Genomic DNA, 17031 nt, shown 5'->3' with positions numbered 1-17031 from the left:
ACAATAAAGAGCTCATGGCTCCATCACAATGAGTACGAAAATCTTACAAAAATATTCAGGAATAAATAATTCAGCAAAATAATATTTCAAAATCTTTAATACGTTGCTTCAATACCAAATGTAAAAATGTCAAATACTTCATATTAATAATATTTAATTTAAAAAAAATTAACTTTAAATAATGCAAAGAATAAAAGAAATCAAGTTTCAACTAAACAGGTAAAACAATTAGCAGGAAAAGGTCAAGCAACTTTAAAATATAAATATTAAATCAATGATGAAGAATATATCAGAATAAAATAGTTTAATTTATGCGCAACAGTGATCTACACAATTTAAAAACATAATCTTTCACATTTAGCCCGTGTACACACTCGTCACCTCGTGTACACGACTTTCAACACATTACAATTTATCACTTCAATACTAATCCTAGGAAGTTTTCCCCCACACAAGGTTAAACAAGTCACTTACCTCGATTTGCTCCAATTTAACCAAGTAGTATGCTTTTTCCTCGATTTTCCGTCTCCGATCGACTCAAATCTAGTCATAATTAATTCGATACAGTCAACAAAAATTATAGGAATCAATTTCATAAGAAAATACTATATTTTTCAATAAAATCCGAAATTAGCTCAAAAATTGCCCGCGGGGCCCACGTCTCGGAATTAGGCTAAACTCACAAAATCCAACAACCCATTAAATTATGAGTCCAACCATACCAGTTTCACTCAAATCCGACTCCGAATCGATACCGAAATCTCAAAAATTCGTTTCTATGAGATTTCTAAAATTTCCCAAATTTCAATCTCAAAACACTAATTAAATGGTGAAAACAATGATATATTCGTGTATATTGACCAAATCCGAGTTAGAATCACTTACCCCAATGTATTTCCTTGAAAATCTATCAAAAATCGCCTTTGCTCAAGCTCCAGTTTGTTAAAAATGGCGAATGAGACGAATGCCCTCTTTTATAAATCTGCCTAGGCAGCCTTTGGAACTGGGCCTCGATCGTGACTTCGATCATGGCCCTCGAGCCTAGGCCTCGATCGTGTCTTCGATCACAGGCTCGAGCCTGGACTTCGGTCATGGCCTCGATTATGGCATCGAGCCTGGTCCTTCGATCATGGCCTCGATCCTGGCATCAAGACTGGGCCTTCGATCATGGCATCGAGCCTGGGCCTTCGATCATGGCCTCGATCATGACATCGAGCTTGTGCCTTCGATCATGGCATCGAGCCCGAGCCTTCAATCATGGCATCGATCCTGAGCCTAGTCTCTGGCTTCGACCCTGGCCGTCGACCCTGGGCTCGATATCTGGGCTCGATCTTGGGCTCGATCACATCCCAGAATATCCACCAGAAGAGAAATATTGCAGCAGCTTTTTAAGTCCAATTTTTGATCCGTTAACCATCCGAAACTCACCTGAGGCCCTCGAGACCTCAACCAAATATACCAACAAGTCCTAAAATATCATACGAACTTATTTGAACCCTCGGATCACATAAAATGATGCTAAAATCACGAATCATGCTCCAATTCAAGCTTAATGAAACTTAGAATTTCCAACTTCTACATTCGATGTCGAAACCTATCAAATCAAGTCCGAGTGACCTCAAATTTTGAACACAAGTCATAAATGACATAACGGAACTATAAAAATTTTTGGAACTGGATTCCAACCTCGATATCAAAAAGTCAACTCCCCGGTCAAACTTCCAAACTTTAAATTCCTATTTTAGTCATTTCATGCCTAATTTCACTACGGACTTTCAAATAAAATTCCGATCATGCTCCTAAGTCCAAAATCACCATACGGAACTGTTGGAATCATCAAAATTCTATTCCGGGGTTGTTTGCATATAATTCGACATCCGGTCACTATTTGAACTTAAACTTTTAAGTTTTTATCAAAATTACATATCTCGGGCTAGGGACCTCGGAATTTGATTTCGGGCATACGCCCAAGTCCCAAATCATGATACGGACCTACCAGAACTGTCAAAATACTGACCCGAGTCCGTTTGCTCAAAATATTGACCAAAGTCAACTTAGTTGAGTTTTAAAGCTCTAATTCACATTTTAATCCATTTTTCACATAAAAACTTTCCGAAAAATTGTACTAATTACGCACGCAAGTCGAGAAATGATAAATAGTTTTTTTTGAGGTTTTAGAATACAGAATTAATTATTAAATTTAAAGATGATATTTTTTATCATCACATTGTAACACTAGAGAGATAGAGAGTTTAAGGGAGATGGGGGAGGCGGCCAGGCTATAGTATAAAGATAAAAGAAGGAAGAGAGGAAAAAGTTACTATAGGGTTAGAAATCTCTTAGAGAGGGTATTTTCTATAATACTCAATATGTAGTTATGTATTATAATTAGTTTAAAGTGTGTTTATTTATAATAATATAGTGTATAATTTAGTTATACCATATAAAATTGAGCTATTATCACTTCTAGCCATCCGGGAAAAACTAATAACAATCGGTAGCCATAAATTACAATATACATTTTATAACTCAAAACTAATTCTAGCGGCTAGCCGCCGAAATTGACAAACCCAACTATCACGGAAACACAATGTTGAGCTGCAGCAAGAACCCTATCTTGTCCTTCTATAATCGCCGCCATCACCCCCCCTCTCTCTCCCTCTCTCTATTTTCCTTCATTTCTCTTTCAACCTAGCTCTATATATCTAGATGTGTGTGGAGTGAATTGAATTGATATATGTGTAGAGATTTGGGGGGTTTGAAATTAGGGTTTGGGAGAAAAGGGGAAGCAAAATGGGTCCTCGATCGAAGTGAGAGGGGGAAAGAAGGGAGAAAGAGGACTGGAATTGTTTGGTGGATTTTGGGAGTTGGAATTTTGGAAATTCAAACGTGGATTGTAGCGTCTATTTCTGCAGCTGCTGCCTTCATCATTCCAACTTCCAAAAATAGATTTTAGTATTATTTTTGAAGTATTTTGCTTTTTAAATTTTTAATTTTTTATCTCATGCATAGTCTTCACTATACAAAATAGACTGTCACTATACAAAAAATATAGTAAATAGACTGTCACTACACAATTTATATATAATAAATTATCACTATATAAAATATATACAAAATAGACTGTCACTATATAAAACATATACAAAATAGACTGTCATTCTACAATTTATATACAATAGACTGTCACTATACAAAAAATATATACTAAATAGAATGTCCCTATACAAAAAATATACAAAATAGACTGTCACTATACAAAAAATATACAAAATAGACATTTCGGGTTATTAGATGTAATATATTTGGGTCGGAGGGCCATTTTGTGTCAATGGGGGAAAACATGGCAAGAAATGGCGTGGTATATCCACTTTTTTAAGTGGTATTTACTTTTTAGCCAGTATTTTTAATGTTGAGCAAAAATAGCCACTACTCTATTAAAAGTGATACAAAATATTATTTTTACCCTTTCTTCATGAGTGATGTGTAAATATTAAGGACATGGTGTCCTTAATTTCATGAGTGTTGTGTAAATATTAAGGACAAACCATATCTTAATATTTTACACATCACTCATGAAGTTAAGAACACCATGTCCTTAATATTTACACAATACTCATAAGGTTAAGGACATTTTGCCCTTAACATTTACAATGCACACATTAAGTTAAGGACACCATGTACTTAACATTTATACTGCACATATGAAGTTAAGGACATGATGCTCTAAAGTTTAACAACAGAAGGTGCAAATGCAAGTTAATGACATTATGTCCTTAACATTTACATTGCACACATGAAGTTAATGACACTATGTCCTTAACATTTACGCTGCACATATGAAGTTAAGGACATGATGTCCTAAAGTTTAACAACAGAAATTGCAAATACAAGTTAAGGACATTATGTCCTTAACATTTATATTGCACACATGAAGTTAAGGACACCACGTTCTTAACATTTACACTGCACATATGAAGTTAAGGACATGATGTCCTAAAGTTTAAATATAAGTTAAGGACATTATGTCCTTAACATTTACATTGCACACATGAAGTTAAGGACACTATGTCCTTAACATTTACGCTGCACATATGAAGTTAAGGACATGATGTCCTAAAGTTTAACAACAGAAGTTGCAAATACAAGTTAGGGACATTATGTCCTTAACATTTACATTGCACACATGAAGTTAAGGACACCACGTCCTTAACATTTACACTGCACATATGAAGTTAAGGACATGATGTCCTAAAGTTTAAATACAAAAGGTGCAAATACATGACACTTTGTCCTTAATATTTATACAACACTCATGAATTTAAGGGCACTATGTCCTTAATATTTACACAACACCCATGGACACTACGTCCTTAATATTTATACTGCACATATGAAGTTGGGGACATGATGTCCTAAAGTTTAACAGCAGAAGGTGCAAATACATGACACTTTATCCTTAATATTTACACAACACTCATGAAGTTAAGGACACTATGTCCTTAATATTTACATAATACCCATGTCTGGCACAGGAATATTTTTATCCGGGCGGATAAAAATTTATTAAACACTGGCTAAAGAGTAAATACATTTAAAACAGTGGCTAAAAAGTAAAGACATCTCTAATTAGTAGTTATTTGTGCACTTCCCCCAAAACATGGGCTATTAAAATTTTGAGGGGTTATAGAGGATAATTTTCTCTATAAAATTTCCTTGAAAATACGGCCAAACTCTAATAGCATGGCCTAAAAGTAGCTACGCCGACTAAAAGAGTAGTAAATAAACGTAACAATTTTCATTAAATTATCGATGGGCAGTAGCTATGTTTTAGCTATATTTGCTACTCTATAGTGGAGTAATTTGAACACAGAAGGTTTATTCGGTGGAGTTTATTTTGAACATGACAAAATTCGACCGAATTTTGTTTTACAACTTGCGAATTTGAAGTATTAATGGGACGCCCCTTTCCAGTACATCAATGTCACTATCCAATTTTCACTATAAGCCGTGATGACGACCAACATCATCGCTAAGTAAGCCAACAATGATCTATCCATTTAATTGTTTATTTTAATATTTTTAAAGTAATTGATTTTATTTAATGAGTTACCTATGAATAGGAAATTACAATAAAACCAAGCATCAAATAAGGAAGAGAGTTAAGTAGTGAATTTAATACCCAAAACTATAAAATGTCTACTAGAATTCTCCCAAAACTCGGTGCCACAAGTGCATGAGCATACTAGTAGAATATACAAAACTTTCTATACTACTGTCTGAAATAAGATAGACATAAAATAAATACAATAAGAAGAGACTCCAGGCGCTGTAGAACGGGCATAGAGAGCAGCTCACCACTAAGCCTCTAGATAACGGAGGTACGCGCCTGAAGGACTGCCATATGCACATGCCTCAGATTCTGCACGATTAGTGGAGAAGTATAGCGTGAGTATATAAACAACATGTACCCAGTAAGTATCTAGTCTAACCTTGAAAAAGTAGTGACGATGGGTCGACTTCGATACTTACTAGTGGACAAAATACATAATGTACAAGGTTATTTAATAGGCATGAAAATCAACATCAGTAATGGAATAAAAGACAATAATTAAATGTCCATCTATCAAATAACAATTAAAGTCCCCAATCATCACATAATATTCTAAACAATAGGGCTTAACATGTAATATAAATTCTCAGTCATGACAGACATATCAAGTGAAATAGGACTCCGAGTGACTACAAGCACGAGTTATACCGAGGACGTACGACTCGATCCATAATATTCGTATACATACACTACCGAGATCGTACGGTCCGATCCATGGGTGCATCCTATATATATATATATATATATATATATATATATATATATATATATATATATATATATATATATATATATATTTCCGAAGAGTTCGGCCCGATCCACAGGAATAGGAAAACTTTTCGAATTTTAAATTTCACATTTACAACTTCGAGGTGAAACCCACGAAAGGATATAATTTCCATCAATAATTAAATATTTCTGCCAACACTATAAGTAATGAAGCCCAATTTAACATGATCTTTTTAACCAAGTTTTAGTTCCTAATACAAGTAATTATTCTAATAAGTTGAGTCCAAATACTGCAAGTAATGGCATAATAAATGCCTATGTCTACCCGGACATAACATGAATTCTAGCTAAGCATGGACTCTTATCTTTTTGTGCGTACGTAGCTCCCACACTTAGTAGCAAATAGCAATTTAAGCACCTATGGGGTAAATTCCCTCTTACAAGGTTAAGCAAGAGACTTACCTCGTTCCCAAGTTCACTTTCCGATCCACAAATCACTCTAAGGCCTCAAGTTGGTGCCGAACAGTCTAGAACTAGCCAAATATTACATAAATTAATCAATATATAATCAAAAGTTCATAATTTAGCTATTGGAATATTACCCAACCCAAATTGAAAGATTCCTAAAATTCACCCCGGGCCCACGTGCCCGGATTCCAAATATTTTTGAAGATAAATGTTACCCATAACCTCACGAACCCAAATATATAATTTCTACTCAATTTCATAATCATTTTTGTGGTATAATCCCATTTTTATCAAAACCTAGATTTTTCAACAATCCCCTAATTTTTCACAATTTCTATGTTAGATTCTACTCATAATGTATCTATTAAACTCATATTGTGCAGAAATTACTTACCTCAAAGTGCTAGGTAAAAATCCCTCCTCCAAGAGCTCTAAAATCGACCAACAAGTGAGAGAAATGAACCAAAAAGCCTAAGTCCCGACTTTTAAAAACATTCTGCCCAGGTCAGCCTTCATCGCGATCGCGAAGGCAAAATTGAAGGACCCATGAAAATTCCTCTTAGCGGTCGTGAGAGGACACTCGCGAACGCGGTGCACTGAGCCACCTCCTAATCGCGAACGTGTGCCCTCAACCGCGAACGCGTAAGGCAACTGGGTTGCCCAGGCCCAGGCCCTTGACTTTACGCGAACGCGACAAGTCACCCGCGAACGCAAAAGTCACTAGTCCCAAGCCTTCGCGAATGCGGCCAGGACTTCGTGAACATGAAGAACAAAACCATCCAGTTCCCCATTCCTTCTTCGCGAATGCGATCCCACCCATGCGTTCAGGAAGAAGGAAACCAGAACCAGCAGTGATAACATTTTGGACTTAGCTCCAGACGGTCCAAAACTCACCCGAACCACCTGGGATCCCATCCAAATGCACCAATAAATCTATAAACATAATACAGACCTGCTCGAACTCTCGAAACACGTAAAACAACATCGAAACTGAGAATCGCACCCCAAAACCAAATTGAATCAAGTTATGAACTTCAAGCTTTTCAACTTACTCCGAAGGCCCCGAATCATACTTAGACTACTCGGAATGACACCAAATTTTACGTGCATCATAAATCACTATAAGGAACTATTGCCAGGCTTGGAATCCCAAGCGGACCTCGATAACACCAAAGTCTACTCCAAACCAAACTTAACAAACTTGATAAACCTTCAATGCGCCAACTTTCAATATTAAGCGCCGAAACGCTCCCGGTTCATTCGAAACCCGATCTGAATACATGAACAAGTCCAAAATCATCTTACGAACTTATTAGGACCGTCAAATCCCGATTCCGAGGTCGTTTACTCAAAATATTGACTCAAGTCAAACTTGACCATTGTAGGCCACTATTAAAGAACCAAGTGTTCTGATTTCAACCCGAACCCTTCCAAACCCCAATCACCCATCCCCGCAAGTCATAAAATAGTAAACGCACATACGGGGAGTCTTAATTAGGGGAACGTGGATCTAAAAAGCAAAACGACTGGTCGGGTCATTACATTCTCCACCTCTTAAACAAACATTCATCCTCAAATGAGTCTAGAATCATTCCTGGAGTGCTGAATAGGTGCGGATATATGCTCTGTGTGTCCTCCTCGGTCTCCCAAGTCGCCTCCTCGACTGTTTGATCCCTCCACTGGACCTTCACCGCAGAAATCGTCTTCGACCTAAACTGGCGAACCTGCCTGTCAACAATAGCAACAGGCTTCTCCTCGTAACCCAAGCTCTCTTCTAGCTGAACTGTGCTGTAATCTAACACATGCGACCTGCCGGCATGGTACTTCCAGAGCATAGACACATGGAAGACCGGATGAAATCCCGATAGACTGGGAGGCAAAGAAAGCTCATAAGAAACCTCCCCAATTCGTCTCAATACCTTAAATGAGCCAATAAACCTTGGGTTCAACTTGCCCTTCTTCCCGAACCTCATGTTCCCTTCATCGGCGAGACCTTCAAGAGAACCTTCTCGCCCACCATAAATGATAAATCACACGCCTTCTGATCCGCGTAACTCTTCTGTCTGGACTATGCTATGCGAAGTCGCTCCTGAATCAACTTTACCTTTGGCGTCCTTCACTAAATCAGTTCCATATAATGTAGCCTCGCCAGGCTCAAACCATCCAATGGGCGAACGACATCGCAGGCCATATAAAGCCTTAAAGGGAGCCATCTCAGTGCTGGACTGATAACTGTTGTTATAAGCAAACTCGACCAAAGGCAAGAATCGATCCCACTGCCCTCCGAAGTAAATCACACATGCTCTGAGCATATCCTCCAAGATCTGAACCGTACGCTCTGACTGCCCATCGGTCTGCAGATGAAAGGCTGTGCTGAGCTCTACCCAGTGCCCAACTCACTCTGTACTGCTCTCCAAAAGTGTGAAGTGAATTGAGCGCCTCTATCTGAAATGACGGAAACAGGTATACCATGCAACCGAACGATCTCCTGAATGTAAATCTGGGCCAATCTCTCTGAAGAGTATGTAGTCATAACTGAAATAAAATGTGCCGACATTGTCAACCTGTTGATAATGACCCAAACGGCATCAAACTTCCTCAATGTCCGCGACAACCCGACTACAAAGTCCATAGTGATCCGCTCCCATTTTCACTCCGGTATAACCATCTGCTGAAGTAGGCCGACTGGCCTCTGGTGCTCATATGTAACTTGATGGCAATTTAGACACCTCGCTACATACTCAACTATATCTTTCTTCATCCATCGCCACCAATAATGCTGCCTCAGGTCACGATACATCTTCGTAGCACCAGGATAAATAGAATACCGAGAACTGTGTGCCTCCTCTAGAATCTTCTCCCTCAAGCCATCAACACTAAGAACACATAAACGACCCTGGAGTCGCAGTACACTATCCTCATCGATAGTAACCTCCTTGGCACCACCCTGTAGTACCGTCTCTGTAAGAACAAGAAGGTGCGGATCATCGTACTGGCGAGCCTTGATCCGCTCAAATAATGAAGACTAAGCCACTACACTTGCAAGAACTCGACTGGGATCTGAAATATCTAACCTCACAAGTCTGTTAACTAGGGACTGAATGTCCAAAGACAATGTCCTCTCCTCTGCTGAAATAAATTCCAAATTACCTATACTCTCGGCCTTTCTGCTTAAGGCATCTGCAACCACATTCTCCTTGTCCGAATGATAGAGGATGTTAATATCATAGTCCTTTAGTAACTCAAGATATCTGCGCTACCTCAAATTGATATCCCTCTACTATAATAAATGCTGCAAGCTGCAATGATCGGTGTAAACCTCACAGGACACCCCATAAAGATAATGCCTCAAGATCTTGAGAGCATGAACTATCGCGGCCAACTCCAAATCATGAACATGGTAATTCTTCTCATGGGGCTTCAGCTGACGTGAAGCATATGCAATAACTCGCCCCTCCTGTAAGGATACACAACCCAGGCCAACACATGAAGTGTTGTAATACACAATATATATCCCTGAATCAGAAGGCAACACTAAAAGCAGTGTTGTAGTCAAAGTTGTCTTGAGCTTCTGAAAGCTCGCCTCACAATCATCGGACCATCGGAATGGAGCACCCTTCTAGGTCAATATAGTCAAAGTTGCTGCAATATACGGGAAGCCCACCATGAACCGGCGATAATAACCTGCTAACTACAAAAAACTCCTAATCTCGGTCGTTGTGGTAGGACGAGGCCAACTCTAGACTTCCTCGGTCTTCCTTGGATCCACCTTAATACCCTCACCTAATACAACATGTCACAAGAATGACACAGAATCTAACCAGAACTCGTACTTGGAGAAATTAACATAAAGCTTCTATTCCCGCAAGGTTTGAAGCACAACTCTCAAATGCTGCTCGTGATCCTCCATACTACACGAGTAGATCAATATGTCATCAATGAAGACAATGATAAATGAGTCAAGATATGGACTGAACACTCGGTTCATCAAATCCATGAATGTTGTCGGGGCGCTGGTCAAGCCGAAAAACATCACCAGAAACTCATAGTGGCCATATCTAGTCCGGAAAGTCGTCTTTGGAACATCCGAAGCACGAATCTTTAGCTGATGATACCCAAATCTCAAATCGATCTTAGAGAACACCCTGGTACCCTGCAACTGGTCAAACAAATCATCAATATGTGATAAAGGGTACTTGTTCTTAATGGTAACTTGTTCAATTGGTGGTAATCAATGCACATCCGCATACTCCCATCTTTATTTTTCACGAATAACACTAGTGCGCCCCAAGGAGACATACTCGGCCTGACAAACCCCTTTGCTAGCAACTCCTCAATATGCTCCTTCAGGGGCATGCAATACGGTGGAATAGAGATAGGTTGGGTACTTGGTGTCAAATCGATACTAAAATCGATATCATAATCTGGTGGCATGCCTGGTAAATCAGAAGGAAACACATCGGTGAACTCCCGCACCACGGGCACTGAATCAATCATAGGAGTCTCTGCAGCAGTATCATGAACATAAGCTAGATAAGCCAGACAACCCTTCTCGAACATGTATTGAGCCTTCAGGAAAGAGATAAACTGACTAGGTGCACTGATAGATGAACCTCTCCACTCCAATCTAGGCAACTCTTGCATCGCCAAGGTAACAGTCTTGGCATGGCAATCAAGGATGGCATGATACAGAGACAATGTCACGACCAAAAATTCACATGTCATGATGGAGCCTATCTCAATACTAGGCAAGTTGATAATCTCAATAAATCGCATAATCTCTTAAGTTTGAAAATATAATATTTATTTTTTTAATAGAAAAATCTCACAAATACAGATATAAAACACTCCCAAAACCAGGTGTCACTGAGTACATGAGCATCTAAATGATAACAAAGTATGACTGATAAAATCATTATCTAAAAATATAGAACAATACAATAACTGAAAGGAAGAGAGTCAAGGTCAGCGGATGCTAGGCAGCTACCTTGATAGTCTCCAACTGATAATACTATGAGATCTAACAGTTGCCGTGACTGGAAGCACCTAGATCTGCACACGAGGTGCAAAGTGTAGTATGAGTACAACCAACTCAATAAGTAACAAGACTAACTTTTGGGCTGAAAGTAGTAACGAGCTCAGCAGGTATAGTCCAGTATAGCAATAACATACAGAAATGTAGGCATGCTTTCAAGTTCAACAGTTAAACTCAGTACAAGTAAAATAGACCAATTCTAAATAATATGAGGAATATGACATCTTAGTGGAAAAACCTCGTGTACTCACGATCACAAATTACTCAGTCACTCAAAATTGTATATGGCCAATCCAGCCCAGGGAAGATCCATACCATGTATATATATATATACACACACACACACACATCAACTGACAGTCAGTCACTTAGTACCGTATAAGGCCAATCCATCCGAGGGGTAAATTATCCCCAAATTATAATGATTCGGACAAGATCCATGTCTAGGGAAATTCATCACAGATATAAATAAGTAAGGAAAGTCCATCCCGAATATAAATCATCTACGCTTACTGTGGTGGGTTGTCACGACCCAACTGGAGGGTCATGACTAGCACCCGGGCCATACTTGCCGAGCACCAACGTACATTTTATCTAACCTTCCTTATTATCTTTAAGGGCCGACAAGATCAATATAAATGGTAGACATGGATCATGAACATCCAACAATGAAAGATAATGTCATGAACATACATAACATGGGACGACAAGACTGTCAAGAAACTATATATAAGGTACGAGCTACCATGAGTCGACACCTGTCTATGAGCCTCTAAAGGAACATAAGTTCTACAACATTGCCGGAACAGGGCCCCGACATACCCATAATGTCTAACAAAAATGCATACCAAGACCACGGCAAGTCCGGAGAAGGGATCTCGCCAATAACCGCTAAACTGGACAGCCTACTGTGGTGGGGGAGCTGCGTCTACCCGTCTATCAGGACCTGCAGCACGACATGCAGCATTCACAAATAAAAGGGACATCAGTACGAATAAAGTACTGAGTATGTAAGGCAGGAAAACATAAGTAAGAACAGTAATGTAAACATGGATAGGGAATATACAACCTGTGACATCTGGGTACCTCTGAGGGCTACTGACATGAAACACATGATACATACATATATATATACATAAACTTTTAAAATATACGCCTTTGTGGGCATCACCATCATCATATCGTACCCGGCCGTAATAGGCTCGGTAAAATATACCCGGCCATCATAGGGCTCGGTAGAATCATACCCGGCCACGTGGAGCTCGGTAAAACCCAACTGATCAGTAGTTGCACAATAGGTGCCGTACCCGGCCGACTATAGCGCGGCTCGGTAGAGTAAAATAGATACATATATATGATGCATGCTAGATTCATTGGAATCACATTTTGAACCTTTCGGAGTGACATAAGGTCGGTATCCTTCGTACACATTATTAGGATTAACTCTTCATCAAGAATCTTATAAGAATCAGGAACTACCAACAACATTGATAACATAAGAATAAGAGAAGTAACATCAATATCAATCGTTTCATAAGAAGGGCAGCAATGTAAGTACTGTTAGCTTCTAAGAGTAGAGTATCTTTGGGAGCTCGTTCAATACATTATGTACAATCGGAGTCGTGCAAAAGAATGAAGGGGATAGCCTCACATACCTTGTATATACTGCCCAACCTCAAGCTATGCAAATGTCACGACTCCTTAGTCTACAATAAGAGAAATGACACTATCATTATCGTTTAAGCGTCGTAACTATTATGTATCGACCGCAACCTATTTTACGATGAAACGGACAGCACCTCCCCTATTTATATGACTTCCCACAAGTCAATACAATCACCAAACAGCCCAAACAACATCATTAATAATCATATTGAGCCTCCAAAACAGTCCACCAACCAACAACATTACTACCAAGCCTTTCGATATATATTTCACAAGTTCTAGCTTCAACGACTTAGCCGCAACTTGGATAATCTTAAATATATATAGAGTAAGAGGTACCTTACCTTTAAACAGAAAGAACAACTCCAATTTGACCTTAATGTTCCACGAAATATCCCTCCAATTCTGCCACAAGAACAAGGAAGCGAAACTAGCTATTAATTCGGGTTTTTCGGCACTAGAATTACTTTAGAAGACTTGAAATCACCTAGGGTTGATATTAAAAAATTGAAGGTGTATTTACAGAACACAAAACACTTAAAACAACCTCCCACATGAGCTGTAACAACACAAAAATCAGCAACAACAAGAAGAACAAGAAACTTACTAGCGCCACGGGATTCCCGACATTTGATTTGTGTTGTTTGCCCTTTGTTTGGGTCTTGGATCATGAGAGAACCTTGAGAGACTGTTTTTAGGGTTCTAAGGTCTGAATATACTGAACAATAATGACTTAAAACGGGGTTGAGGTATCATATATATATCCATATGTCTTAAACCGCCTTTGTGGGCCCCATAGAGAGCTGCTTGGCGCACTCTCGCGAAAACGCGAATATCTCTCTATTCCGAAATCGTATCGACGAACGGTTTAATGTGTTGGAAACTAGACTCATAGATCTTCAATTTGATAGGTATATCACTCCATAATTCCAAGTACATTGGGAGAAAAATGTAGTAACATTTGACCTAAAGTTTAAGTAAAATTATAAACGTAAGTTGCGACAACTTTTATCGACTTTTGTTTCATAACTCGCTTGACTTCAAGACTTATGATACGGATATTATATGATTTAAATACATTAAAACATTACCTCTTGGGACAATTAATCACCTCTAGTGTTACCCAAAAATACGGGTTACAACATCCTTGATTAGTTTAACTTCAAATACTTGTTAACCACTCTTATACACCCTTGTATCGTTTAAGACCAATAGGATTAACTTCTTATCATCTCAAAGATAATATCTTCTTGGATTTACGTCAACTAACTTACGACGTGATCTAAGGTACGCGAATTTGGGTTGTAACACCCTCTCCCCCTTAGGAACATTCGTCCTCGAATGTAAGGGTTTATGGGGTGTCTAACTCATCGTGGATTCCGACGGAGATTTCCGGCTGAGTTTCCCCTATAAAATGGACACTAGCCAAACTTGCAAGCAGTTAAATCCAACCTATGGCCTTACAAGACTATACAAAGCATTATGGATATGTACATTATCTGCATATCACCATTTTGTATTAAAAAAAGAGTATTCACAAGCTATTGCTTACCTCATAGAGCCGTTTCACCTTATAATGCGTCCTTATTTCCCCCGGCATTCTCGTTATCTTCACTCTGAAATAGGTAAGGGTATTTAGACTTCATCTCCTCTTCTGCTTCCCATGTCATTTCTTCTATATTCTTGTTCCTCCATAATACTTTGATGGAAGCTACATCCTTTATTCTCAGCTTGCGGACTTGTCGATCTAATATAGCCACTGGCACTTCATCATATGATAGATCCTCTGTAACTTGTACATCTTTGATAGGGACGACCCGAGAAGGGTCTCCAATACATTTCCTCAACATAGATACATGGAATACCGGGTGTACAAATTCCAATTCGGATGGCAATTCTAACTCATAAGCAACCTGTCCAATTCGTCGAAGAATTTTGTACGGCCCAATATACCGCGGACTCAACTTACCCTTCTTCCCAAAACGCATAACACCCTTCATCGGCGAGATCTTCAGGAAAACCCAATCACCAACCTCAAATTCCAGATCACGACGTCGGACATCGGAATAAGACTTTTGCCTGCTTTGTGCCGTCCTCAGTCGCTCTTGTATCACTTTCACCTTCTCAATGGCTTGGTGAATCAAATCTTGCCCATATAATTCTGTCTCACCGACTTCGAACCATCCAACTGGTGATCTACATCTCCTCACATACAGTGCCTCATACGGGGCCATTTTAATACTGGAATGGTAGCTATTATTGTAGGCGAATTCTATAAGTGCCAGATGGTCATCCCAATTCCCCTTGAAATCTAGAACATATGCTCGTAGCATATCTTCAAGTGTCTGAATGGTACGTTCAGCCTGTCCGTCAGTCTGCAGATGGAATGCAGTGCTGAGATTTACTTGTGTGCCTAAACCCTTCTGAAAAGACCTCCAAAAGTTAGCCGTAAATTGAGCTCCTCGGTATGATATAATAGATACCGTCACACTATGAAACCTAACAATCTCCTTGATATACAACTTCGCATAATCTTCAGCCGTGTAAGTTGTCTTAACTGGCAAAAAATGGGCAGATTTTGTAAGTCGATGAACTATCAACCAGATGGATTCAAACTTATGATAAGAGCGAGGTAATCCAATAATGAAGTCCATATTAATCACCTCCCATTTCCAGGTCGGAATCTCTATATTCTGAATCAACCCACTGGGTTTCTGATGTTCGATCTTTACTTGTTGACAATTAGGACACTGAGCTACAAATTCTGCAATAGACTCCTTCATGTTATCCCACAAATACTGCTCCTTAACGTCATGATACATCTTTGTCGAGCCGGGATGGATAGAATATCGGGACTGATGAATCTCAATCATAATCTTCTCTCGTAACCCTGCCACACTAGGCACACATAATCGGCCCTGGTATCTCAGTGTCCCATCTCCTCCGATCTTGAAAGCTGTAATCTTACACTGCTGAATTCCCTCTCTCAATCTTACTAAGGTAGGATCTTCATATTGCCGTGCTTTTACCTCGGCTACCAAAGATGATTCTGCTGTATTCTGTACAGTAACACCTCCGTCATCAGAGTCCAACAATCTGATTCTCATATTGGCCAGCTGGTGAAGCTCTTTGGTCAACCCTTGTCTACCTGCCTCAATATGTATTAAGCTTCCCATTGACTTACGGCTGAGAGCGTCTGCCACAACATTGGCTTTACCGGGATGGTACAATATCTCGACGTCGTAGTTTTTCAGTAATTCAAGCCACCTACGCTGCCTCAAATTTAACTCCTTCTGCTTGAAGATGTATTGTAAACTCTTGTGATCTGTGTAGATGTCTACATGGACGCCGTATAAGTAGTGTCGCCATATCTTCAAAGCATATATTACTACAGCTAATTCCAAATCATGAGTCGGGTAATTATTTTCATGCTTCTTTAATTGTCTTGATGCATAAGCAATCACCTTCCCACGTTGCATCAATACGCACCCCAAACCTATACCTGAGGCATCACAATATACCACATAACCTTCTGTTCCTTCTGGGAGAGTGAGCACTGGCGTGGATGTCAATCGATTCTTTAGCTCCTGAAAACTATGTTCACAAGCATCAGACCACTGGAACTTGGTAGTTTTCTGTGTTAACTTAGTCAATGGTGCTGATATAGAGGAAAACCCTTCTACAAACCGCCTATAATATCCTGCTAGCCCCAGGAAGCTGCGGACTTCTGACGGTGTTGTAGGTCTCGGCCAATTCTTCACTACATCGATCTTCTGAGTGTCGGCACTAATACCCTCATCAGATATCACATGGCCAAGGAATGCTACTGAGTTCAGCAAGAATTCACATTTAGAGAGCTTAGCATATAACTTATGATCCTGAAGGGTCTGGGCATAAGCCTGAATACGGGAAATATCCATGCCCTCTACCAAGGAGGCTGTTGTGCACTCATTTATCAGATGTGGTCCCAACCCGTTCACGAACAGGTGCACCCTATCACTCATCTCGGCCACCATATGGG

General features: G+C 39.5%; 1 protein-coding gene across 1 annotated transcript; it reads right to left on the bottom strand.

The window, feature by feature from the left end:
* Positions 1-7848: 7848 nt before the first annotated feature.
* LOC138908290 (uncharacterized) lies at positions 7849-8523 on the bottom strand. The gene is made up of 2 exons (XM_070198948.1): positions 8415-8523; positions 7849-8303 (listed from the first exon to the last, which is right to left on the bottom strand). Exons 1-2 carry the CDS (start codon positions 8521-8523, stop codon positions 7849-7851), a joined length of 564 nt encoding a protein of 187 aa, XP_070055049.1.
* Positions 8524-17031: the final 8508 nt, after the last annotated feature.

The sequence above is a fragment of the Nicotiana tomentosiformis genome, chromosome 3, assembly GCF_000390325.3.
Source record: "Nicotiana tomentosiformis chromosome 3, ASM39032v3, whole genome shotgun sequence".
NCBI lineage: Eukaryota > Viridiplantae > Streptophyta > Magnoliopsida > Solanales > Solanaceae > Nicotiana > Nicotiana tomentosiformis.
Note: the sequence above shows the minus strand (reverse complement) of the source record. Positions and strands in the feature narration are given on the sequence as shown.